This window comes from Microcaecilia unicolor, unplaced genomic scaffold (assembly GCF_901765095.1).
Source record: "Microcaecilia unicolor unplaced genomic scaffold, aMicUni1.1, whole genome shotgun sequence".
In the NCBI taxonomy this organism is placed as follows: Eukaryota; Metazoa; Chordata; class Amphibia; order Gymnophiona; family Siphonopidae; genus Microcaecilia; species Microcaecilia unicolor.
Genome location: NW_021962958.1, coordinates 121,609 through 147,766, shown reverse-complemented (window position 1 = coordinate 147,766; position 26,158 = coordinate 121,609). Strand labels below are relative to the sequence as shown.

General features: G+C 41.9%; 1 protein-coding gene across 1 annotated transcript in view; it reads left to right on the top strand.

Moving 5' to 3' along the window:
• The window catches only part of LOC115458693, a 93,477-nt gene that overhangs the window by 27,906 nt on the left and 39,413 nt on the right, over nt 1-26,158 (top strand). Inside the window, exon 5 of the mRNA XM_030188521.1 lies at nt 17,082-17,149. Coding sequence (XP_030044381.1) covers nt 17,082-17,149 — 68 coding nt within the window. The remainder of the gene's footprint in view (nt 1-17,081; nt 17,150-26,158) is intronic.

Sequence of the window (26,158 nt, the reverse complement as noted above, 5' to 3'; positions counted from 1 at the left end):
CAGTGCTTATCATCATCAGCCTATCTCTGGACAGCCTTTGTTGTTCGCTTTATGAGAGGTTTGCTTTTGTCAAAGCCCCCTGTCAAACCTCCACCAGTGTCCTGGGACCTCAACGTCGTTCTCACCCAGCTGATGAAAGCTCCTTTTCAGCCACTGAATTCCTGCCATCTGATGTATTTGACCTGGAAGGCCATTTTCTTGGTGGCTGTTACTTCAGCTCGTATAGTCAGTGAGCTCCAAGCCCTGGTAGCCCATGCGCCTTATATTAAATTTCATCATAACAGAGTAGTCCTCCGCACTCATCCTAAGTTCTTGCCGAAGGTGGTGTTGGAGTTCCATCTGAACCAGTCAATTGTCTTGCCAACATTTTTTCCCCGTCCACACACCTGCCCTGGTGAGGACAAGTTGCACACCTTGGACTGTAAGAGAGCATTGGCCTTTTACGTGGAGTGGACAAAGCCCTATCGACAGTCCGCCCAGTTGTTTGTTTCTTTTGATCCCAACAAGATTGGAGTTGCCATCGGAAAACGCACCATCTCCAATTGGCTGGCAGATTGCATTTCCTTCACTTATGCCCAAGCTGAGCTGACTTTGGAGGGCCATGTCACGGCTCACAATGTTCGGGCCATGGCTGTGTCAGTGGCTCACTTAAAGTCAGCCTCCATTGAAGAAATTTGCAAAGCTGCAACATGGTCATTGGTCCACACATTCACATCTCATTACTGCCTGCAGCAGGATACCCAACACGATAGTTGGTTTGGGCAGTCGGTGTTACAGAATCTGTTTGGGGTTTAGAATCCAACTCCACCCCATTTCTGTTCTGTTCCAGGCTGCACTCTGACTTAGTTGTGTTTGTTTTCAGGTCAATCTCGGTTATGTCCTCGCTGTTGCGGGGCTCAATTGACCAATGTTCATTGTTTTGAGTGAGCCTGGGTGCTAGGGATACCCCACACGTAAGAATATGGAGCCTGCTTGTCCTCGGAGAAAATGAAGATACATACCTGCAGCAGGTATTCTCCGAGTGCAGCAGGCTCCATATTCTTACAACCCTCCCTCCTCCCCGTTGGAGTTGTCTGCTTTTATCTTGTTTGCTTTCTATATAACTAGTTCAGTCACGCTCGCGTTGCGGGCGGGAAGTGGCTCGCGCATGCGCGGTGCATTCAGGCCTCTCAAAACTTCTGTTTTTTTTTCTGAAGAAAAGTTCCGGTCTCCTGGGCCGTCGCAGACGATGACCCACACATGAGAATGTGGAGCCTGCTATCCTCAGAGAATACCTGCTACAGGTATGTATCTTCATTGTGCCAGCACATGCAGCAGAACCAGCCTTTTTAGAAATATACACATGATAAAAATGAATGGCTTAAACCCAGCAGCTTCCACACAGAGGTGTCACACTTCAGTAATGTATTTATTCCAAGTGCATGTGTTGCACACGTACTCCCTGTCAGACCCCCCCCCCCCCCAACCCTCTGTGCCTTAAAATCATCTTCCTCCAGTTTATGCTCGGGCAGTGGCAGCGGCACTTATAGGCTGCCTGCAGCCTGCACCAGGACTTTCTCTCTGAACGGTCCCGTCGCTTCTGACACAATTTCCTGTTTTGTAATGGGCAGGACCATTCAGAGAGAAAGTCCTGGTGCAGGCTGCAGGCAGCCTATAAGTGCTGCTGATGCTGCCTGGGCGAAGACTGGAACAGAGCAGAGGTGATTTTAAGGTACTGGGGGGGGGGGGGTATAAGGGGGGTGCACTCCCTGTTAACAATTCCTGGCTACGCCATTGTTGCACATATATGTGGAAGTGGTGCCCCATTTAACAAACCTACATGTGTAAGTGCAACCAAGTAAGTAGTAAGGTCACAATTTTAATTTGGTTTCAGTTTGGAGGTGGAAATGAACTACATGGGCTTAAGGAGAATGATTCCTGAAATCCGTGGTGTAAAGCCCTTGCTGAAATCAACACCTTATTTAAACCTACAGTATGGGCTGGATTCAGTAAATGGTGCCCAAATGTAAGCACTGGAAAGATCCATGCAAAACTAGTATTCTATAAAGTGCATTCCGTACCAAGCGCCCTTTACAGAACAGCTCTTAGTGCTGATTCTGGTGCCCAGCTTTGAGCACAAGGACTTTGTTGAAATTATCCAGCAAATCAGTCCCAATAAAGTTACAAATCCCAATAAATGTATATACAGAGAAACATAAATTGTAGAATTTTTTCTTTTTATTCAACTGCCAATGCCATGGCAGAGCTATGTAATAATGTTACATAGGAAGCAAGTATACAGGAACCATCTCATCCAGTACAGAGATGAAGTTGCTTACTAATACATTTCTCCTCTAGCTTATATACACCTTTTTTTTTTCTTTTCCTCCTCTCCTTCTTTGCACACAATGCTTTATTCTTTATGGGAATCATGAATCTTACAAAAGCCATCTGGCGTCTACTTTCCTTTCACTCCTTTTTTCCTTATCTGCTAAAGTTTCAACCACACGTTTAGTTCTCTTGCCAATCTAATTTTTTCCTTATGAGTCATGCTCACATGTTCATTCTGCATGCCCTGCACCTTCTGTACAAGGTCAGTTATAATTGTAGCTTGCTTTTCCAGCAACCATTTTCTTTTCTTTCTCTCCATTTTGTATTGCCAATTATATACAAACCTCCCTTGAACACTGTTGACAGTGTTCACAATATTATGCACCAATAGTTTCTCTAGCATGTTTGAGCTTGTTTAAGATGTATAATGTCACATTACTCTTTTTCACAAGGCCGTCGTCACTAGGAAACAGTTTCTGTCAAGTGCTGTTTTTTCACTAGAGATACTCTAGCATACACATTGTGTATTTCTTTTGTCTCAATCAAATCCTGATTGATCTGGGTTATGTTTACATTTTGTTTTTGTGAGATCATGGTTGTGGTTGTTACTTTTGTCAATATATTACCACACATTTTCATACAGCAAGGAACTAGACAAGCCAGTAGCAATAATACTACTATAAATACAATTGCAAATGTTACAAGACCCTTTAACCATGGGCCTAAGCCTCCAAACCATCCTTTTACTGATTCCCACCATGAGGTATCCAAAATACCTTCATAATCTTGACTTGATAATTTTGCTAAGTCAACAATACGTTTCATTGCATTTCTTACAATTATTGATTGATTTCTAATAACTGAACAACACGATGTATCATTCACTATGCCGCATACTCCTCCAGATTAGGCCGACATAAAATCAACTGCCATGCGTGTGTGCATTGCATATCTCGCTGTATCATCAATTTCCTCTTGAAGTGCTGCTATAGCTATGTCTAATTCATGTGTTACAACATGTAATAGTGATTGTAAGCGTCTGATTGACATACCCATTTCAGCTGCAATGGCAGATCCTGCAAATGGAATCCATCCAGTGGCTGACAAGGCATCTAAACGTTTCTTGGTCATAGGATAAGTACTGTTAATATAATCTAATGCTAATTGTAAAGCTTGATCATCTCCTGTTAAAGTACTAAAGGAGGTACTTGAAACATCTCTTTTACGTCGTCTCTGACTATTAGAACTATGTGATGTGTCATTTAATGGAATGATCAAATCAAATAAATTTAGTTGAACAAGAGTGCAGAACTTATAACATGATAGAAGATAAGTGTACAGGATATTATCACATAACAAATAATCCCCTAACCGTAAAGACTGTAGAGAAGTTAGGTTATGATATAAAGCATAGGTTTGAGAAAAAGGAAAAATAGGGTTATTTGATTCCTTAACTGAAGAACAAGCAGTAGGCACAGCAGTAATGGCTTGTATAGAAGAGGCATTAAATTGACATAATGAAAAGAAGAAAGTCAAATTTGTGAGAGTAAGGTTAGTAGAGGTCACATAAGAGGTTGTCAGTGTCCGGTTACAAGTTATTTTGTTAGCACAGGCTATAGATGTTGCAGTCTGATTTATGACATAGGATCCCTGTAACACAGTCCAATTTCGGGATTGTATGTCATAAGTATAATTACATAAAACATTAGGTATCTTACCCTGAAGTGAACTAGAATTTATCAGACACCAATAGTTCAGTGCAGGAATAGTATGAGCAAACAAAGAAGGTAGGCGTTGAGCAGTAACATTGGTCCAATATTGCCTGTGCTCATGATCCAGACCCAAATAACAGGTACCATTACTGAAACAGTTATGAATACCTTGCAGCTTAATCATAGAATAAGGATGAACATGTGCTGGAATGGTAGTTACAGAAGTGAGAAGTGGAGTGCAAACAATACAGTTAGTCAGATTAAGAGTCTTTGAGGCATGTTGAATTCTCTCAACATATGTATTGAGTCCATAAGTAAGTCCTACCAGCAAACAAATTACAAAAACCTTCATAATTCTTTTGCACTGATGATGTTGCTAATCAACGCCTTCTGGGGGTACAATGGTAGTTTCAGGTGGTCCTGGATCAGGAGCCTTGCGTAAATCAGATAGATGTATCCAGGTGCTATGGTCTGACAATTTTGCTGCTGTGCGAGTTAGCTCTTTTATTTCAAATGGTCCCACGTAAATTGGGTCCTTCCAGGTCTTATGTGTGAAGTTCTTTCGAAGGACCTTTTGACCCACTGAAAAAGATGAAGAAAAAGTCATATTAGGAACTTCCTTTGATTTACAAATTGCCATGTCTCTGGTTAAATTTATTATTGGATTTATTTGTTTCCAATAATTAGTTATACCGTCAAAGCCGGTATCAATTTCTTTTACAGGTACCCCTCTAGGGTCTCGTCCTGTATGTAATTGAAAAGGTGTTATCTGCAACTTTGTACTTGGATGACACCTTAACTGTAGCACAGCCATGGGCAATAAGTCCAACCAGGTATATTTCCTTTTTGAACCTTGATTTAATGAGGCTAGTAAGACTCTAAGTCTTGTTTTTAATAGGCCATTATAGCGTTCCACTAGGCCATTAGAAGTAGGGCGATAGACTGCCACCCGTCTATGCAGTATTTCACATAAATCAGTCATATCCTTGACCAGTGAGTTTACAAAATGACTTCCATTGTCCGTTACCAATTTTTGTGGACATCCATGGGCTGGTAATATATATTTCAAAAGGTGTCTATTACCACCTGAGCAGTTTCCTTTGAACACGGAAATGCTTCCACCCATTTTGTAAATGCGTCAACCCACACTAAAAGATACCTTTTACCTTTTACCAGTGTTACCATATCCGTGAAATCCACATGCCATTCTACTCCAGGTCCTGTTGGAATAGGAATGGATCCAGGAGAAATAACTGGTCCTCGATGTACTATATTTTTGGAGCAAACTAAACAGTTTAGTACAATTCTTGTGGCATAAGAAAGCATATTAGGATGCCAAAACGATACCTCCATAGCCTTACTCATGTCAGAAGCTGGTAAATGTAATGTCACATGCCAATTATAAAAATTATTTATCAATTCAGAAGTAGAAATACATATCTTTCCACTCGGGTGTATCCATTTAGTTTTTCCTGCACACACACAGGGAAGAAGTTGTTTTGGGATATAAAGGTTACAATTCTAAAAAGTTCATTGCAGTAATAGGCAACAACCCTGAGAACAGAGGAGAATGCGGTGGCCAGGTCTGTTTCAGGAATGGTAGACAGCAGGCCTTAACACAGACTGGTGCCATCAGTGATCACAGTCAAATGATGTCACGTCCTGCCTGCCAACTAAGGTGAGAGGACAATTTGATGAACCTGAAAAACAAGAAAGAGGACTCCAAACGATAAATCAATTAATCAGAACAGGGCCTCTATGTAGGCCTCAGGGCATAAATGATAATAATTCACTCAATATCTGGTCAAACCCTTAACAAAATGCCATTAGCTTAATTCTATACTCAAATTTCATGCTTCTTTTGATAGGTAATACAGAATAAAATGAATTGCTATTCTGTGGCCTATCCCCAAACAGTATAGTCCTGTTGAAACACTTCCACATATATCCACTTCCACAACCCTTCTATCTAACTTACAAGTGTACTTTCATAGCACATAATCATGTACTCCTGCCATGTGGTTATTCACACTATTCACACAACTTGCACATTGGCAGTATATCTTTTACAAGCTTCAAACATCTCAGTAACCTTTCAATGACTGGGAACTTGCTTCCATCTTCTTCACAATGTGATTCCCTATGATTTAAAACTTACATTTAGATCTTTATCATGGTACACCTCACCTCTCTGGACAACCTGGTTTAAGCGTCCAGCTAAAATCATGAGACATATGATTTATGGAGAAAAGTTAGAACAAGGTTGATGTCAGCAAAGTAGGCAGGTGCCTAGAAATGTTCTATAGCAGCACAAAGCATTCTCATTCAAGGTACATTAACAACTTCTTAATCTGAGCATTCAGCTAAATTCCTTTACCCTGGAGGGGGCAATATCTCTGGAGTCCCAATTGCCCAAGGTAAAGTAACACAGATATATATTTATCACAAGCATGATGAATTAAACACATTAAGTAGTTTAGTAGATAAACGGTTCCTTGCATAAATCACATTATTAAAACAAAAGTCTGTAATTGTGAGTCTTGTCTGTCTGCCCTAGTTTAGACCGCAAGCTCCTTTGGGCAGGGACTGTCTCTTTTTTCTTCTTTCTTTCTTTCTTTCTTTCCCAAAGCAACTTGTGCATGTAATACACACAAAGATCAGCAGAGGGAGCAAGTCATCAATAAAAGAAAGAAGAGTGACATCATAAGCAAACAACTGAACACTGAAACAACGAAAATCCACATGAAACCTAAAACTTATCTCTCTGAAATCTCAATTACCTGGGGTACAGAACATACACGTGGGATATTTCACTAGACAAACATTTATTGTACAAATCCTACTGAGGTAGGTACAGAGAATAGGCAAGAAATAGTCTGCAAGTCTCATGAATAACTTAGGAATTTGCATCCCTCCTCTGCAGTGGAGGAAAACAAATTTAGTGCAATACAATTAAGCAGCTGTGATTTGCACTGCCTACGAGACTCATAAGGCTTGCATAAAAGGCAAATGCTCATGGCTACAGGCAGCTGATATGTCCCTGAAGAAAAGCACAAACTGGACCCCCTTTTTTTTTTTTTTTTTCCTGAATGCAGGGTTTGTTTAAACTGAATGTATCTGTGCAGAAGCGGGGAGGAAACAAGCTCTCTCGGTAACTTTGACATAAGCTACAAATCTGAGTTTTAAAATCCAATGTTTTAGCTTTTGGGGTGTGGGATACCTTCTGTGGTTTTCTTTACATTCTTTAGGGACTATGGCCAGTAAATGAACACGATACCATAAACCTCACAGTAAATTACAACAGATGCACCGTGCTTTGAACCCAAGTGCAGCATGGAGCTATAAGATACAAATATTAAATCTAATGTAATAAAAGAGAAACAAAGTGAGGCAACCCACAAATATGTAAATGTTTGTCCAACGATTTACCTTTCTTATTTTTCTGTATGTAGTGTATCATTTGTAAAAGTAAAGAACGATCAAAAGAGCCATTATCTGGCCACCCTAAAAAGGCGTCCTTAGACGCATATTTTATCCATTTGGTGTGAATCTTACGAATTTGATCCTTTTGAAAAGGAAAAGCAGTGCATACATGCTCAAGAGGAGTCAATGAACTTGTACTATCTACATACAATGTATATTTAGAATCGGTAGCATTTTCCGAGACAGGAACCTCAATATCAATATTAATATTAGCCATTTTACATATAGTACAATAGTATTGCAAATAATAGCAAAGAACAAAAAGTGCAAGAAAAAATAAAAAATAAAAAAGAAGGATTGCAAGCAGCGTAATGAAATATAATACAGAAGAGTGAATGACGTCAAACAAAAACAAAAATAATACTCACAAAAACCAAGCAGTCCCCGTCTACGAATCAGAAGATTGCAGAGCACCTCTCACGAGCTGGCCAGTATCGTAAGACCGATGCGCCGTTGATCAATCAACCGAAAACAGATAACTTGTCAGCGGTCCTGCCGCTGGCTCCTCACACGGGGCACCAATGTTGAAATTATCCAGCAAATCAGTCCCAATAAAGTTACAAATCCCAATAAATGTATATACAGAGAAACATAAATTGTAGAATTTTTTCTTTTTATTCAACTGCCAATGCCATGGCAGAGCTATGTAATAATGTTACATAGGAAGCAAGTATACAGGAACCATCTCATCCAGTACAGAGATGAAGTTGCTTACTAATACATTTCTCCTCTAGCTTATATACACCTTTTTTTTTTTCTTTTCCTCCTCTCCTTCTTTGCACACAATGCTTTATTCTTTATGGGAATCATGAATCTTACAAAAGCCATCTGGCGTCTACTTTCCTTTCATTCCTTTTTTCCTTATCTGCTAAAGTTTCAACCACACGTTTAGTTCTCTTGCCAATCTAATTTTTTCCTTATGAGTCATGCTCACATGTTCATTCTGCATGCCCTGCACCTTCTGTACAAGGTCAGTTATAATTGTAGCTTGCTTTTCCAGCAACCATTTTCTTTTCTTTCTCTCCATTTTGTATTGCCAATTATATACAACTTAGACCTGCTGAAACCTGGTATAAACACTGGTGCATAAATTGGGCACGCAACCTCAGAATTCTAGAACACTGCGCCTAAACCTTTGGAATGCCCCTGACCCGCCCTTGCCCCTACCATGGCCACACTCCCTTTTGGGTTACAGCCGAGACACTTTGGGCACACAGTGTCATAGAATAGCGCAAAATGATGGTAAAAAGTAAGCGGACTAAAACAGAAAGGTCAACCCAAAGTTTATTAAAACCACATAGATTCACACTGCCTGACACAGGCCATGTTTTGCCCAAATCAGGGCTGCATCAGGGGCTCTAAAATTACAAAAAAAAAATTGCTATGCATAAAATATATCTTAAAGAATGTGGAATAAATGTATGCAGACATAAATCATAAAATAATATAGAGAAGTAGCACAGTTATAGTTCAATGTACTCATGCATCACAAGTAATCCATATAACTACAACCCAATAGTGAAACTGCAAACTTAAAAGCCACTTTCCAGCACAGAGTGTTATTTAATTGTTTGAAAGACAGATCAATACTGTTCACTAAATTGTATGCAAACATAGAACCCACACTGATATAGTGGAACATCACAGATATAGCTTAATAAATTTAAAAAAAGCACATACAGGTGACCATATGACTAACCCAATAGTGAAACAGCATGCTAGAGAACCACTATCCAGCACCGAGTGTACTTTTAATTAATATTGAAAGAATAGATCTATACCTTTCACTAGATTCAAACATGCTTCATTAAAACCAGAAATCAATATAGAGACAGATCTCAGAAAGCATAACTATTTCTCAGAATTGGGACACATAGAGGGGCATAATCGAATGCGAACGCTTATCTCCATGGGCGTCTATGTCCGAAAATGGGTACGTGAAGAGGCGGGACAGACCGTATTTTCGAAAAAATGGACGTTTTTCAGCTGGGCGTTTGTTTTTTTTAGCGATAATGGAAACTAAAAATGCCCAGCTCAAAAACGTCCTAATCCGAGCCATTTGGTCGTGGGAGGGGCCACAATTCGTAGTACACTCGCCCCCCTGACATGCCAGGACACCAACTGGGCACCCTAGAGGTCCGTGCGGTGGACTTCAGACAACACTCCCACATGCATAGCTCCCTTACCATGGGTGCTGAGCACCCAACTCTCCTCCCCCAAAACCCACTACCCACAAATGTACAACACTACCATAGCTCTTAGGGGTGAAGGGGGCACCTACATGTGGGTACAGTGGGTTTTTCAGACCTCCCATTTACCAGCACAAGTGTTACAGGTAGGGGGGATGGGCCTGGGTCCACCTGGTTGAAGTGCACTGCGGTACCCACTAAAGTGCTCCAGGGACCTGCATACACGCAGGCCTCTAGTACTTGTTGCTACTATATAACATTGGCACACCAGTTGACACCTGAAGACTAATCTCTCCAAAAACATCCTTTATTGGAATAAGCACGCTTTCTCACAGTTAACTGCAGATCAGAGGTTGTGCCCCACTGGCAACGAGTCTCCCTGGTACTGAGATTAGCAGTAGGTCAGAGCTGGCAGAATGGTGTACAATGCCCTCTTTCAGCCACATTCAAGGTAAGAACTAAGTTCTGTAACGTGGCTAACACATGAAAGGGATCTAAAGCTGGCTTACAAAAATGGCCACTACCTCATGGACTACCGGAAACAAAACAGGGCACACTCTGACCCAGTAAGCAGGGGGAAAAGCACCATGGGAGTAGAGCCTACCAACTACCAACATCGTGAGCATTTGCCACAAGCTAGTGGAATCACGGAGCCCAATACCCTACACCCACCACAATGCATTGCTGTTGTGACTCTGCAGTGCGCATAACAGAAAAGGTGTCACACTCACCCGAGAGCCACATCATAACCAGGGAAAGGCTGTCACAGGATAGAGCACATTCTGCTGTCATGGAGGTGGGTAGGGCATTTGAGGCTGGCATAGAGGCTGGAAAAAAAGTTTTTAAAGTGGGGTTTTTTTGGTGGGAGGGGGTTAGTGACCACTGGGGGAGTCTGGGGAGGTCATCCCCGATTCCCTCCAGTGGTCATCTGGGCAGTTGGGGCACTTTTTTGGGACTTGTTCGTGAAAAAAAAGGGTCCACAAAAAGTGACCCAAAATCGCGGTAAAAACGCATTTTTTTCGATTATCAGCTAAAGACGACCATCTTTCCTCTGCCGATAACCACGCCCCAGTTCCGCCTTCACCACGCCTCCGACACGCCCCCGTCAACTTTACCCGTTTCCGCGACGGATTGCAGTTGGAAACGCCCAAAATCAGATTTCAATTATACCGATTTGGGCGCCCACGGAAGAAAGATGCCCATCTCCCGATTTAGGTCGCAATATAGGCGTTTTTCTCTTTCAATTATAAGCAGGATAGAGAGGCATAAATTGAAAGGGACGTCCAAGTTTTGTTGAGGACGTCCTCGCAAAACGTCCCGAAGGAGGGGAGGGGAAACCCGCATTATCGAAATAAGATCGACGTCCATCTTTCGTTTCGATAATACGGTCGTGGACGTCCAAATCTTGAAATTTTGGTCGTCCTTAGAGATGGTTGTCCCTAGACTTGGTCATTTATGATTTTCGGCTATAATGGAAACCAAGGACGTCCATCTCAGAAACAACCAAATGCAAGCCCTTTGGTCGTGGGAGGAGCCATCATTTCTAGTGCACTGGTCCCCCTGACATGCCAGGACACCAACTGGGCACCCTAGGGGGCACTGCAGTGGACTTCAGAAATTGCTCCCAGGAACATAGCTCCCTTACCTTGTCTTCTGAGCCCCCCGAAACCTCCCCTAAAACCCACTACCCACAACTGTACACCACTACCATAGCCCTTACAGGTGAAGGGGGGCACCTAGATGTGAGTACAGTGGGTTTCTGGTGGGTTTTGGAGGGCTCGCTGTTTCTTCCACAAACATAACAGATATGGGGGGGATGGGCCTGGGTCCGCCTGTCTGAAGTGCACTGCACCCACTAAAACTGCTTTGATGGACCTGAGTATGACATCTGAGGCTGGCATAGAGGCTGGCAAAAAATATTTTGAAAGAAATTTTTTGAGGGTGGGAGTGGGTTAGTGACCACTGGGGAAGTAACGGGAGGTCATCCCCGATTCTCTCTGGTGGTCATCTGGTCATTTTGGGCACCTTTTTGTGCCTTGGTCGTAAGAAAAACACGACCAGGTAAAGTCGTCCAAGTGCTCGTCAGGGACGCCCTTTTTTTTCCATTATGGATTGAGGACATCCATATGTTAGGCACGCCCAACGCCTTCACTACACTTCCAATACGCCCCCTTGAACTTTGGCCATCCCTGCGATGGAAAGCAGTTGGGGACGTCCAAAATTGGCTTTCGATTATACTGATTTGGACGACCCTGGAAGAAGGTCGTCCATCTTCCAATTTGTATCGAAAGATGGGCGTCCTTCTCTTTCGAAAATGAGCCTGATACCTAAAAAGTGACACCAAATTATACCATAGCGGTTTGACTGAAAAACATGAATTTTTAAAATGCAATTATATGCCAAATTTAACAAAAAAGTAGTCTAATAACATTAAAACAAATGCTTCTCAGAAAAGACATGCACCAAATTTAGCCCGAAGACTACAGCATCAGCATATAAGATTCAGCTTCTACACAAACAGCATTACATGACAGTACGTCAGTAATAGTATGCAGTGCGGTCCAGTGATGTCTTTATGCATTCCATTCCATTAATAGTATGCAATGGGTTTCAATGATATCAGAAAATCTATGCAATGCGTATTAATGACAACCTTATGCATTCATTCTAAGTATGTGAGACAGAAAAATAACATCGGTTCACCCAAAGTATAGATAATCATAACCCTAAATAATGTAACATTTGAAATGTCAATTTAAATTAAAATATATTAATAACTACCCAGCACTTCAAAAGAAATCCAGGGCTTTGCATAAATGCTGTCCTTCTTGTATTACATACCATTCGGGGTTGTCAATAGTTATAATAATGCACTATATATCAACTCTAAGCCAACACCCTAAAGCATCTAGATCAAAAATTATTATGATACCCATCCACATAAAATACTTGTACTACCATATGAATGCTCATCAATATCATGCCCATATCATCCAAAAACAATATATAGTGATTTAAAATAGAAACATTATATAGATTAATGATGATATACAGTGCTAGCCAATAGCATCCTTATATACTCCATACTATAATATGCATTGCAGATCAATGATGTCAGTGCAAATATTAGTTATTACATGCAATTTCACACAAAATCTTTTAAATGGCAGCACAATGCTTCACAATAGTATTAAATAAAAATGTTATAATAACCAGCAACATCAAAATGAAATGGAGTTATTTAGATTATAAAATCTAACACAAATCAACTGTCACGTCTGTGGCCGTGACCACCCTCAGACTTACCTTGTTCCTGGGGGTCAGCTTCCTAGCTGGCTCCTGTTTCTTCTGTCTGTCCTTTCTGAGCTAGCTCTGGCTGTCTGTGCTGGCTGCATTAGCAGCATGACTCTAATTGCTTCACTACACTACACCTGGGTGTGGGAACCCTCTCTGTGTTTCACTGTGCTTTCTGCCTGCTCCTTGGTTTGTGCCTGAACAGCCTCCATAGTTACTTAGAGATTGATGCAGCTGCGCCTCTGGTGTTGAAGGGCTTTATTAAACACTTGGAGACTGCAGCCTTGGCCTTTGCATCGTCTAAGGTCCCTGGTATGTTAGAGTGCTCTGTGCACTGCTACATTGTCCAGTTCAGTGTGAGTTCTAGCTTGTTACTAGTAGCTTGGGCATAGCCTTTGTGGTTGGCTTGTGTACAGCTTTACTAGTTCTCCTGTGTTTGCTTAGTGTGAGTTCCTAGCGTATGACTAGTTAGCTTGGGCACAGCTTTGCTTGTTAGCCTGTGTACAGCTTTACTAGTTCTCCTGTGTTTGCTTAGTGTGAGTTTCTAGCGTATGATTGGTTAGCTTGGGCATAGCTTTCCTGTTAGCTTGTGTACAGCTTTACTAGTCTTCTTGTGTTTAGCTTTCTGGTTTTCCCATGTGTGTTTTCATTTGCTTCTGGAGCTTCAGCCCTAGTTCTGTCTGTTGCCAGTACTCCTTGTTACTGGAGCTCCATCCGTAGTCTTGCTCCTTGACCTGACCATTGCCTGAATCTGACTACTCTCTGCCCGCTGTCTGACCTGACCACTGCCTGTACCCAGATATTCTCTGCTTGCTCCTTGACCTGACCATTGCCTGAATCTGACTACTCTCTGCCCGCTGTTTGACCTGCCTACTGCCTGGACCCGGATATTCTCTGCCTGCAGTCAGACCTGACTATTGCCGGAACCCGGACATTCCCTGCCTGTCTGCCTTGCTTTCGCCTAGGTGCCTGGGGGCACTTCTGTATCCTGACTCCTGTTGTTTCTGCCTGCTAGTTCCAGTTCCGATTTTCCTGTAAGCCCTGCCAGCTGCCCGAACCTGAGGGCTCAACCCTCGGGGAACAGTGGCTAAGCGTAGGTGAAGCCTAGGTCCAGTGTGTTCCTGTCCAACAGGTACCGGTCCCGTGGGTTCCAGTCCAGTGGGCTCCACCCCGGTGTGTTCCAGTCCAGCGGGCTCCACTCCAGTGTGTACCAGTCCAGTGGGTTCCAGTCCGGTGCATTCCAGTCCTGTGTATTCCTGTGCAGAACTCCAGTCCGGGGTTCCAGTCCAGTCTTGCCTCGTCTCTACCTTGAAGGTGACCTTGCCTGCCACTGCCGCTCCACAGTAGTGGTCCAAGGACTCACAGACCCAGTGCTCCCGGGGAAGAAGCCTGACAGTATGCCAAGGTCCTCGAGAACGCGACATCAACCTTCAATGATGATCAAGTGTTTTGCAAAAACCTGACTGCCAGCTCTAAACCATCACCTTAAAATCCATCTGAGATCAACAGCCTGGTTGAAACATCTACACATTCACATCGAACTAAAATCATCCATATTAGTTAATGACATCAGAATTATAAAAACAAAATGTTACTGATGTCCTTACCATCATTATAAATCAACACTATCATGTACCTTAAAAACAATCAACATTACTAAGACTTTTCTTTTGAGAAGAAAAAAACCAGAACAAATATAATTTTTAATAGAAATAATAATAATAAATAAATAGTGTCCCATAAAAATTACATGTTTTATAAAAACACAGATAAATCTGTCTCCATATTAAGTCCTCCCAGTAGAGTGCCTAAATCAAAAATAAACCTCTGTTTCATTCTCAGCAGTTGCATATCTACTGGGCTACCTGTCCAAGATATTTTGAACACAGCAAGAACACAAAATTTATAATCATCAAATTTATGACCTTTTGTAAGGTTGTCATTGATACGTATTGCATAGATTTTCTGATATCACTGAAACCCATCGCATACTATTAATGGATAGAATGCATAAAGACGTCACTGGACCATACTGCATACTATTAGTAACGCCATTAATCCATGCAATAAGATATATATATTTTTTTTTTTTTTTTTAAAGGTCTAATCACTGTTTTTGGTTAGTGAATCATATTTGATGGTATATATAGCTATATATATAATTTTTTAAAGAAGTAGTTAGGTTTTCCTGCTCTTTTGTGGACATTTTTCAAATTAACCACTGACATCAGACTTTAAGTATGAGCGTCTTCCATATTGTCATGTAATGCTGTTTGTGTAGAAGCTGAATCTTATATGCTCATGCTGTAGTCTTCGGGCTAAGTTTGGTGAGTATCTTTTCTGAGAAGCATTTGTTTTAATGTTATTAGACTACTTTTTTGTTAAATTTGGTATATAATTGCATTTTTAAAAATTTATGTTTTACAGTCAAACTGTTATGGTATAATTTGGTGTCATTTTTTAGGTATGTGTCCCAATTCTGAGAAATATATATTCTTTCAGAGATCTGTCTCTATATTGATTTCTGGTTTTAATAAAGCATGTTTGACTCTAGTGAAAGGTATAGATCCGTTCTTTCAATATTAATTAAAAGTACACTCGGTGCTGGATAGTGGTTCTCTAGCATGCTGTTTCACTATTGGATTAGAGTCATATGGGTCACGTTTGTGGGGGTTTTTTTTATAGCTTATTAAGCTATAGCTATGCTGTTCCATCATATCAGTGTGGGTTCTATGTTTGTATACAATTTAGTGAACGGTATTGATCTGTCTTTAAAGCACTGATTAAAGAACACTCTGTGCCGGAAAGTGGATTTTTAGTTTGCAGTTTCAGTATTAGATCACAGTTATATGGATCACTTGTGATGTGTCAGTATATTGAGCTATAACTGTGTGTGTTCCTCTATATTATTTTATGATTTATGTTTGTATACATTTATTCAACATTCTTGAAGATATATTTTATGTATAGTAATACTTGTTTTTTTGTAATTTTAGAGCTCCTGATGCGACGAAACACGGCCTGTGTGGGGCAGTGTGAATCTGTGGTTTTAATAAACTTTGGTTTGACCTTTCCTATTTTGGACTGCTTACTTTTTACCATCATTTTGGAACTTGTTGATTGATTACCCTGTTGTTTTCTGCATCATAGAACAGTGCATAGGCAAATGAGTGTATAAGTCCAAATTAGTACCAAGTAATGCCAATAATTAGTTTTAATTGGCTTGTTAACTAATTAATTTGTGTGCCCTCATTTGAGTGATCTATGTAGAATCCGGGGGGGGGGGGGGGGGGGGGTTATGTGCTTCTGAGCTGGTGTAAAATCCTATGTGGAAATTTTTTCTTATACATGTGTATTTTCTTTGTAAAATGGAGAATACACTGTAGGTTTTAGTCTAGCACAAACCATGCACTCTTGAAATCTCCTCATGATGTAATCTCTACATGTAAATAGCAGCTCTACAATGTGTATATGCATATGTATCTGATGTACAGTTGTAAACGAAAGATAAAAGTAAAGAATATAATTGAAAAAATATAAGAAATTAGTAACACACATACAGAGGTTTTTCTGGCCAATGATGAAGAAGCCCAGCCCTCGAAGCTTGTAGATACGCTGGGGGCTTCTCGAGGCCTTTTCCTCTGTTTTTCAGTCAGACCTTTTGATGCATATTATTTTGAATCTCCTAAATTTTCTAGATTGAATACTGTTGTTTACACATGGATATGTTTTTACAGTAATGGCCATAGGGTACATATATTCTAAGTTCTGAAAAGCACTGAGTTCTTTGGCCTTTAACTGAAGATTGTCACTGCCATGGTTGGGTTGGATGAGAGATATATGAAATTGTTTAGATTGCTGTAAATGAAGACTCATTTACTGTAATCTTACTTGGAGCATGTTCCAATTGAGTCGGATGCCCAAAGAAAACTGCATGACCCAAAGTCATTCTAAAACACTGAAATATTCCATGAATCAGCATGCTCTGCCTGTATATATCTATACTTGATACTGCTTGGAAGCTGCTGGTAAATAAGCCTTCCTGTTGTACAGATACTGATGGCTGGATCCTCCTTATTTTTTCTCTCTCCAGGTGTATTCTATATCTTCTGGCTCAAACCATTTACAGTGTCAGACAGGGTGCAGGTCCAGGCATTACAGGTACTAGATTTACAAATCTTTGGGATGTTGAGGAGGGGAAACTCAAACCACTGGTGCTTAAGAACATAATAACATGCCATACTGGGACAGATCGAAGGTCCATCAAGCCCAGTATCCTGTTTCAAACAGTGGCCATTACAGGCCACAACTACCTGGCAAGATCCCAAAAGAGTAAAACAAATGTTATGCTGCTTATCCCAAAAGAATAAAACAAATGTTATGTTGCTTATCCTAAAAATAAGCAGTGCATTTTCCCAAATCCATGTTAATAATGGCTTATAGACTTTTAGGAAATTATCCAAACCTTTTTTAAACCCTGCAAAGCTAACTTCTTTCACCACATTCTCTGGCAACAAATTCCAGATTTTAATTACACAGCGAGTGAAGAAATAATTTTTTATATTTGTTTTAAATTTACTATTTAGTAGCTTCGTGTACCCTAATCCTTGTATTTTTAGAGAGAATAAAAAAGTGATTTACGTCTACCCATTCCACTCAGTATTTTATAGACCTCTGTCCTATCTTCCCTCAGCCATCTCTTCTTCAAGCTGAACAGCCCTAGTCGCTTTAGCCTTTCCTGATAGGAAAATTGTCCCATTCCCTTTATCATTTTTGTCACCCTTCTCTGTACCTTTTCTAATTCTGCTATATCTTTTTTGATATGCGGCAACCAGAATTGCACACAGTATTCGAGGTGAGGTCGCACCATGGAACAATACAAAGGCATTATAATATTCTCAGTTTTGTTTTCTATTCCTTTCCTAATAATTCCTAACATTCTATTTGCTTTTTTAGCCACCGCTACACGCTGAGCAGAGGGTTTCAACGTATTATCAATGACGACACTTAGATCTTTTTCTTGGCTGGTGACTCCTTGTGTGGTGCTTTGGATCATATAGCTGGAAATATTTTTTCACTCATTCAGGTAGATGGGTCAAAATTGTGGTAAATATTGATGGTATCCCCTTAACTCTGATTAACATATATGCTTCCAATGCAGACTACCCTGAATTGTTTCATTCAATTGCTGACCAAATTCTATCTGAAGGTGATAATCCAGTAATACTGGGAGGAGATTTTAATTTTGTACAAAACCCAAATACTGACAGAAAATCAATCTATCCTTTCATAAAAAGCAAAGCCTTACAGGACATTATGTCACAATTAAGACTGCAAGATATATATTTTTTTGTTACATTTGTACCCCGCGCTTTCCCACTCATGGCAGGCTCAAAGCGGCTTACATGGGGCAATGGAGAGTTAAGTGACTTGCCCAGAGTCACAAGGAGCTGCCTGTGCCTGAAGTGGGAATCGAACTCAGTTCCTCAGTTCCCCAGGACCAAAGTCCACCACCCTAACCACTAGGCCACTCCTATGTGGTGTCTCATGTATAATGAATGATCAAGATTTTTCTTTTTATTCTCCTCTACATAACTCATACTCCCATATTGATTACTTTCTGATATCACCCTCACTACTGGGCTAAATCATGTCATTCCAGTATTGGCAATATCTCTTTATCAGACCATGCTCACATGATCTGATAAAGAGATATTGGCCAACTCCACCACAAGGGCCCTTGGAGCTTTATTGCTGGCCTCATGGATAATACAGTGTTTCATTAGCATGTGTCTAAAGACATAAAAGAATACTTTCATTTCACCTTATTAGAAGACACTAGCTGGGCTACCAGATGGGATGCCTTTAAAGCATTCATTAGAGGCATAATCATTAGTTTTGCTACCTTAACTAATGCAGAAAAGCTTATCTCACAGCTTGAATCCAACCACCAGGCTGATCCGTCAGATATAACTGTTCTAGCTAAGCTACACAAAGCTCGCTTTGCTTACAATTCACTGTTATAACGCCCAGCACACCAGCAAAGAACATTTTATGAAATCTGCACACTATTATGCTGAAAACAACAAAGCAGGACACTTACTAGCTCAATACCTGAAATCTAGATCTGTACGCAATAATATTGTGCCATAAGAGATGCCAATGATAATATCCTTCTCCGAGGACAAGCAGGCTCAATATTCTTACGAATGGTTCGATGTCTGCGACGGCCCAGGAGACAGAAAAAAAACTTCAAAAGCTTAAGAACCTTCCAGAACGTTCCGCCGCGCGGGCGGCTTCCCGCCCGTGACGCGAACATGCAGTGATCAGTTTCTTTTTCTCCGTGGTTCTGGGCAGTCGATGTGTTTTTCGCACCCAGTTTTCAGCTCAGGAGATGTTCCTTTGGCATTTTATCACTTTTTCTTACTTTCGTGTAATTTAGTTGTTCTAACTAATATATATTAAAAAAAAAGTTTTGTGTTCCCTCTATTTTTTAGTTTTCCTCATTCCTTCAAGTTTCCTTTATTTTTCGTCGCAGCTAGCCTTTAGGCCGCTCGGCTGGGTCTTTTCCCCTATTTTTGTGCCCTTCTTTATTGGCACAATCGAGCCTTTTGATTTTGCGGACGCTATTTTCCCGCCCATGTCGTCGAAGACTCCCAGCGGCTTCAAGCATTGTACTCGCTGCAATCGGACCATCTCAAGCACCGACCCCCACGCGTGGTGTCTTCAGTGTCTTGGGCCCGACCATTTTCCAGCTTCTTCTAAGCTGTGCAAGTTGATGAAGAAGTGGGCCCAAGTGACTCGAGAGGCTCAGTGTGAGAAACTTTTTTCTGAGCGGTCCGGTCCTTCGACATCAACATTGGCACTGAGGACATCGGCGTCGACGTTGAGGGAAGCAGCGACACCGGAAGCGTGGGTAATGGCTGCCAAGAGACTGCATCAAGCTGGGAGCAGTGAGGCATCGAGTGGGTCTTCACCCATCTCAAGGCCTCCTGCTATGCAGGCCCCCCGGGACCGACCTTCATCGAACCCGGCCCCGAGGGGGTGTGTGGATTCCACGTCATCCTCATCGGTACCAAGGAGTCTCGATGACGGGCATCGAGCGAAGGTGAAGAAGCATCATCGTCGATCTCCTTCCAGGCATGGTACCGAGAGCTCCAGGGAGCCAAGGGGGGGGGGGGGGGGGACACAGTTTAGGCACCCTGATGCCATTCTCTTAGCTCCAATTCTTATAATAGTATCTTGGCACCAAAATTCTGTTGTAGAATACAGGCATAATGTTGGCATTGGTGCATTCATGTTTAGGGGTGCCCTCTTATCCCTTTTATTTATGTATTGGGATTTATTAACTGCCATTATAAAGAGATTCACCCAAGGCAGTGTACAGCACTTACACTGCAAATACTGAACTGGTCAGAAAATCTCCTGACGAAGTTATGGTGAAACAGGTGCCTGTCAGGATCTTTTGCAAAGATGAGTGTCACTCCTCTTTGCCCACTATTTCTGTGCCATGAGTAGAGATGATTGCGACACATTAGTAAAATTTGAGTTATTGATTGCTTCAAATAGTCACTGCCTTAACATGGACATTAATTCACGAGGGAAACGTTTTTGTTTGATGCTACAGGAGTTTTTTTTGCCAATGATTAAATGGCTGCTAAAATCCACCTGAAAATTGGTGGGGTGTGAGATAAAAATTGCCAGTGATATCTGAGGCTTTTTCCTCCTTGGCAATTAAAATTCAATGCGAAGAAATGCAAAGTGATGCACTTAGGGAGTAGAAACCCACGAGAGACTTATGTGTTAGGCGGTGAGAGTCTGATAGGTACTGAGGGGGAGAGGGATCTTGGGGTGATAGTATCCGAGGATCTGAAGGCGACGAAACAGTGTGACAAGGCGGTGGCCGTAGCGAGAAGGTTGCTAGGCTGTATAGAGAGAGGTGTGATCAGCAGAAGAAAGGAAGTGTTGATGCCCCTGTACAAGTAGTTGGTGAGGCCCCACCTGGAGTATTGTGTTCAGTTTTGGAGGCCGTACCTTGCGAAGGATGTTAAAACATGAAATGAGATTGAAGGGGGGCAGACTCAGGAAAGATGTCAGGAAGTATTTTTTCACAGAGAGGGTGGTGGATGCTTGGAATGCCCTCCCGCGGGAGGTGGTGGAGATGAAAACGGTAACGGAATTCAAACATGCGTGGGATATACATAAAGGAATCCTGTGCAGAAGGAATGGATCCTCAGAAGCTTAGCAGAGATTGGGTGGCGGAGCAGGTGGGGGGAAGAGGGGTTGGTGGTTGGGAGGCGAGGATAGTGGAGGGCAGACTTATACGGTCTGTGCCCTGAAAAGACAGGTACAAATCAAAGTAAGGTATACACATATGAATTTATCTTGTTGGGCAGACTGGATGGACCATGCAGGTCTTTTTCTGCCATCATCTACTATGTTACTATGTTCATATTAAATTAATCTGTGAAACAATTTTCTCTATTTTGGGGGTTATAGCAATATTTTGTGTTTTTTCTAGACAAACGGTCTTTTATAGTTTGAATGTTTAAATAAAGAGCAGACAGATTTTTAAAAATCATTTACTTATGAATTTCAATACAATTTACAAGATAAACTCTTGAACAAGAAACACAGAAGGCAAATAATAAAAGCATAAATACATATTATGCATCAAGAAATATTAGAATCTTCCTTAGACCACCATAATAGAGGTGTGGAGACTAGATATTACAGGAAAACAAAGGAATAATCAAATAATAAGAAAAGGCAATAACAGGAAGACCTATCTCTGTTTCCCAATTAGCCACACAATTAAAGTTAGACAATCTTCTTCACATCTAAGAATGAATGCAACTGCTCAGGAAGAAAAAATACATATTTTGTTCTGCCAAGTCTCATAACACGTTTATAGGGATATGACAAAAGGAAAGTAGTTCCCAAATATTTAACCTCCTTTTTCTTTCCTCCGATCCTGAGTAATTTTGGTTACAGCAGGAAAAAAAACACAATTTTTGACCACAAAAATTTTCCTATCTAAAATAAAGTCTCAGTGTTGCATTCAGGTCTTGCTCAAAAACATACAACACCAGTAAAGTTGCTCTATAGGAGACTTCCATGGTAGACTCCTCCAAAATTGCTGAAATAGTCCTTAAATCCATAGAAGATTCTTGAGCTGCATTTAAATCCATCTCTCCCTGGGTTTTCTCAGTGGCAACTGGCAAATAATATATCTTATTAACAGGAGGAACATGTTGAGAAATAACCTAACATCTCAACCAGATATTTCTTAAAAAGTTCCATAGGTAAAACACCAGACAATTTTGGAAAATTCAAAATTTGCAGATTAAACCTTCTATTGAAATTTTCTATTTGTTCTAATCTATGCACTGCCATTTTATCACATGCAACAATACTTTAAATTCCTGGAAATCATTAACAGTGCTATCTACTAAATTCTGAGCAGAGAATGCTATCTACTAAATTCAGAGCAGAGAAGTCTTTCTAAATTCTTCCACATCTTTAGATAACTGATCTACTTACACAACCAAAGATGTTACCTCTGCTGAGGACTTGGAAACTACAGGTTGAAGCTGCTGAAGAACCCAGATGGCGTCCAGAGTAACCACCCTAGGAGCCTTCAGCGCAATCTGCACTGCCTCTACCTCATCCAGTGCTTGGTGACAAACTTCCAGGCTGACACCCTCCTGCGGGCTCTGACTAGAAATTCCTCAAGAAAAGGGGAAAATGATAGTAATAGGAGTGAACTACCATGCACCAAGCCAGGATGAACAGATAGATGCAGAAATGCTATCAGAAATTAGGAAGGCTAACAAATCGGGTAACACGATAATAATGGGTGATATAAATTACCCCGATATTGACTGGATAAATTTAACATCAAGACATGCTAGGGAGGTAAAATTCTTTGATGAAATCAAGGACTGTTTTATGGAGCAGCTGGTTCAGGAACCAAGAGGCGGAATAGTTTTAGACCTAGTCTTTAATGGAGCACATGATCTGGTGCAGGAGGTAATGGTGTTGGGGCCACTTGACAACAGTGATCATAACATGATGAGATTTGATATAATCTCTGGAGTAAATAATCACAGGAAATCCAATTTGTTAGCATTTAACTTTCTAAAAGGAGACTATGATAAAATGAGGAGAAAGGTCAACAAAGTTGCTGCTTCAAAGGTCAAAAATCAGACATAGATGCCATTCCAAAATACCATCCTGGAAGCCCAGACTAGATATATTCCATGTATTAAAAAAGGAGGACGAAAGGCCAAACGACAGCATGGTTAAAAAGTGAGGTGAAGGAAGCTATTAGAGCTAAAAGAAAATCCTTCAGAAAATGGAAGAAGGCTCCAACTGAAAATAATAGGAAACAGTATAAGGAATAGCAAGTCAAATGCAAAGCAATGATAAGGAAGGCAAAGAGAGACTTACATAGAAACATATTAATAGTAACATAGCAGATGACGGCAGATAAAGATCTGTACGGTCCATCCAGTCTGCCCATGTTGTGAGTTCTTGTACCAAGTAGAGCGCTGCTGAGTCCGGTACTCGGACCAGGTTCTGCTTGGCGGCCGGACAACCCCGGGTTTCACTTGCGCTGACCGCCGTTCCCTAGAGGTTGAGCCCCTAGGTGTGGGCGGCCTGCAGGACTTACGAGATGGAGCAGGGAGCGGGGTGGTGAACGTAATGGCCAGACAGGCAGCAGGCAAGAGAGTGAACCAGGTACAGGGAAAGTCAATAGGCAGGCAGCAGGTCAAGAGAGAAATCCAGGTACAGGCAAAGTTAGTAGGCAGGCAGCAGGCAAGAGAGTAATCCAGGTACAGGCAAAGTCAGTAGGCAGTCAGCAGGTCAAGAGAGTAATCCAAGTACAGGCAAGGTCAGTAGGCAGACAGCAGGTAAGAGAATAATCCAGGCACAGGCAAAGTCAGCAATGAGGGACAAAGTAGAGAAGAAGTACACTACTGAGCAAGTAACACCTACCAAAGTAGAAGCCGAAGCATGGAGTCCAGGAAGAGCTCAGGTGATAAAGTGCTGGCATCTGACATCAGCAGGGACCAGCAGGGAGAAGGAGCACAGCCATAGGACAAGAGCAGGGGAAGGAGGAACCAGAAGACCAATAGGAGAGAAGCAAGGGAAGCCAGGCAGAGAGAGAGCAGACCCAGGTGCATGGAAGCAAACCAATCAAGGAGCCTACACACACATGGCTCAGGGCTGTGCCAGTCAAGTGTTGTTACATTTTCAAAGCTGAAACTAAGTTTGTGAGACCTTGGGCCACTGCCGAGGAACGGCAGCGGCAGGCAAAACCACCTCACACCAGAGGCAAGGCAGAACTCTGACAAACAGTGAGACTTCACCTGCACATGGCCACCTTTCTCCAAGAGTTGAGCCGCTGGCTGCAAGTGGCCGGCAGGACTTACTGGGCAAGGCAGGACCGGATACCCACTAGGCTGAACCAGGACTGAGGGTCAGAGGGGAAAGGAACATACAGAGGCAGCAGGGCAAGGAAGGGAAAAGCTAAAGGACAAGACTGAAAGCTGCAAGCAGCCACTAGAACAGGGAACAAAACACTGATAAACAAGACACAGAACTGAAAGCTGCAGAACAGCCACTAAAGACACAAACGGACAAGGACTAGACACAAAACTACAACCCAGAGACAGGACTAGAGAACAAGCAACTACCTAATCTAAACTACACACAGACTAACTAGAGCAGACAAGAATCTCAGGCAAGAATCAATACAATAAAACCAGACCAGGCAGACGTGCACACAGCACACCGACAAACCTCAGGGCCTTAGGCGATGCGAAGGCAAAGCAGAAAGATATCAGAATGGCTAATAAGCCCAGCAGCAGCTGAGGCTTAGCTGCAGCAATCACCAGGCAACTACGGGAGCTGTGCAGGTTCAAACAAAAGAGCAAGTCTGGCAGTCTGGAAGATCCGGACCGGACTGGGCTGAAATCTGGAACGGGTGATAGTAACCAGACAGTCCATTGCAGCCACCAGGTCTGGCCACCAGGTGGCGAGATGACTGAGAGCCTGAAACATGGGCAGAATCGTAACAAGTGTGCTTGTCGACGCAACCCCACGCAGCCCGAGGACGCCGTTTAGGGGACATGACAGCCCAAGATAAACTAATAGCATAAGGTATGATGTGATACTACATACTGTATGTATACTTGATCTTGATTTGTCCTTGCCATTTTCAGGGCACATACCATAGAAGTCTGCCTGGCACTGGCCTTGTTCTCCAACTTTGGAAATTGTAATCGAAGGCCTACTCAAGCCCATCCAAATCTGTATAGCCACGATCAGGGCACAGACTGTAGAAGTCTGCCCAGTACTGGCCTTGTTCTCCAGCTACTGAAGCTGAAGCTGTCCAACCACAATCAGGGCACAGACCATAGAAGTCTGCCCAGCACTGGCTTTGGTGTTGCTATCTAATCATTGCTAATCTTCTTTGGTTCCATGCCTTCTATACAGGATTCCTTTGTGTTTACCCCATGCATTTTTTAATTCCATTACTCTTTTCATCTCTACCACCTCCCATGGGAGGGAATTCCAGGTATCTACCACCCTCTCCATGAAAAAGTACTTCCTGATATTATTCCTAAGTCGACACCCCTCCCCCCAACCTAACACGTCCTCTAGTTCCAGGGCCAGCCCAAGGCAAGATGCCGCCTGAGCTAGGATGCCGCCCCTCCCCCCAGGTTGAGATGCTGCTCCCAACCCCATGCTGATATGCTGCCCCCCATCAGACGTCACCTACTATCACCTACCCAATGGCATTTTGGTAGGAATATGGGGCATCAGGTGGACCTGCATGTGACCCACAAACTCTGATCAATGTTGGTGCGTCTCTTCCCAACAAGAGTAAGATCTTTGTATTTGGGTCCAATGGCTGCAGATACTCAGCTATAGGTTGCAAATGATGATGGTGTTGTGCAGTCTCTGGTGTGGGAATTTCCTCCTTGTTATCAGGTATTTGATTACACTCAGTAAGAGTCGATAGATGGGTCTTGCTGCTGGTATCCATCACTTCTTTCACGTATCCACTTGCTCTTCTTCCTGTCCTCTTTGTCATCCCTGTACAGGTCTGAAGGTGGTAGGGATAGCAATTTCCATAGATGTTGAATAAGTCAAAGAATT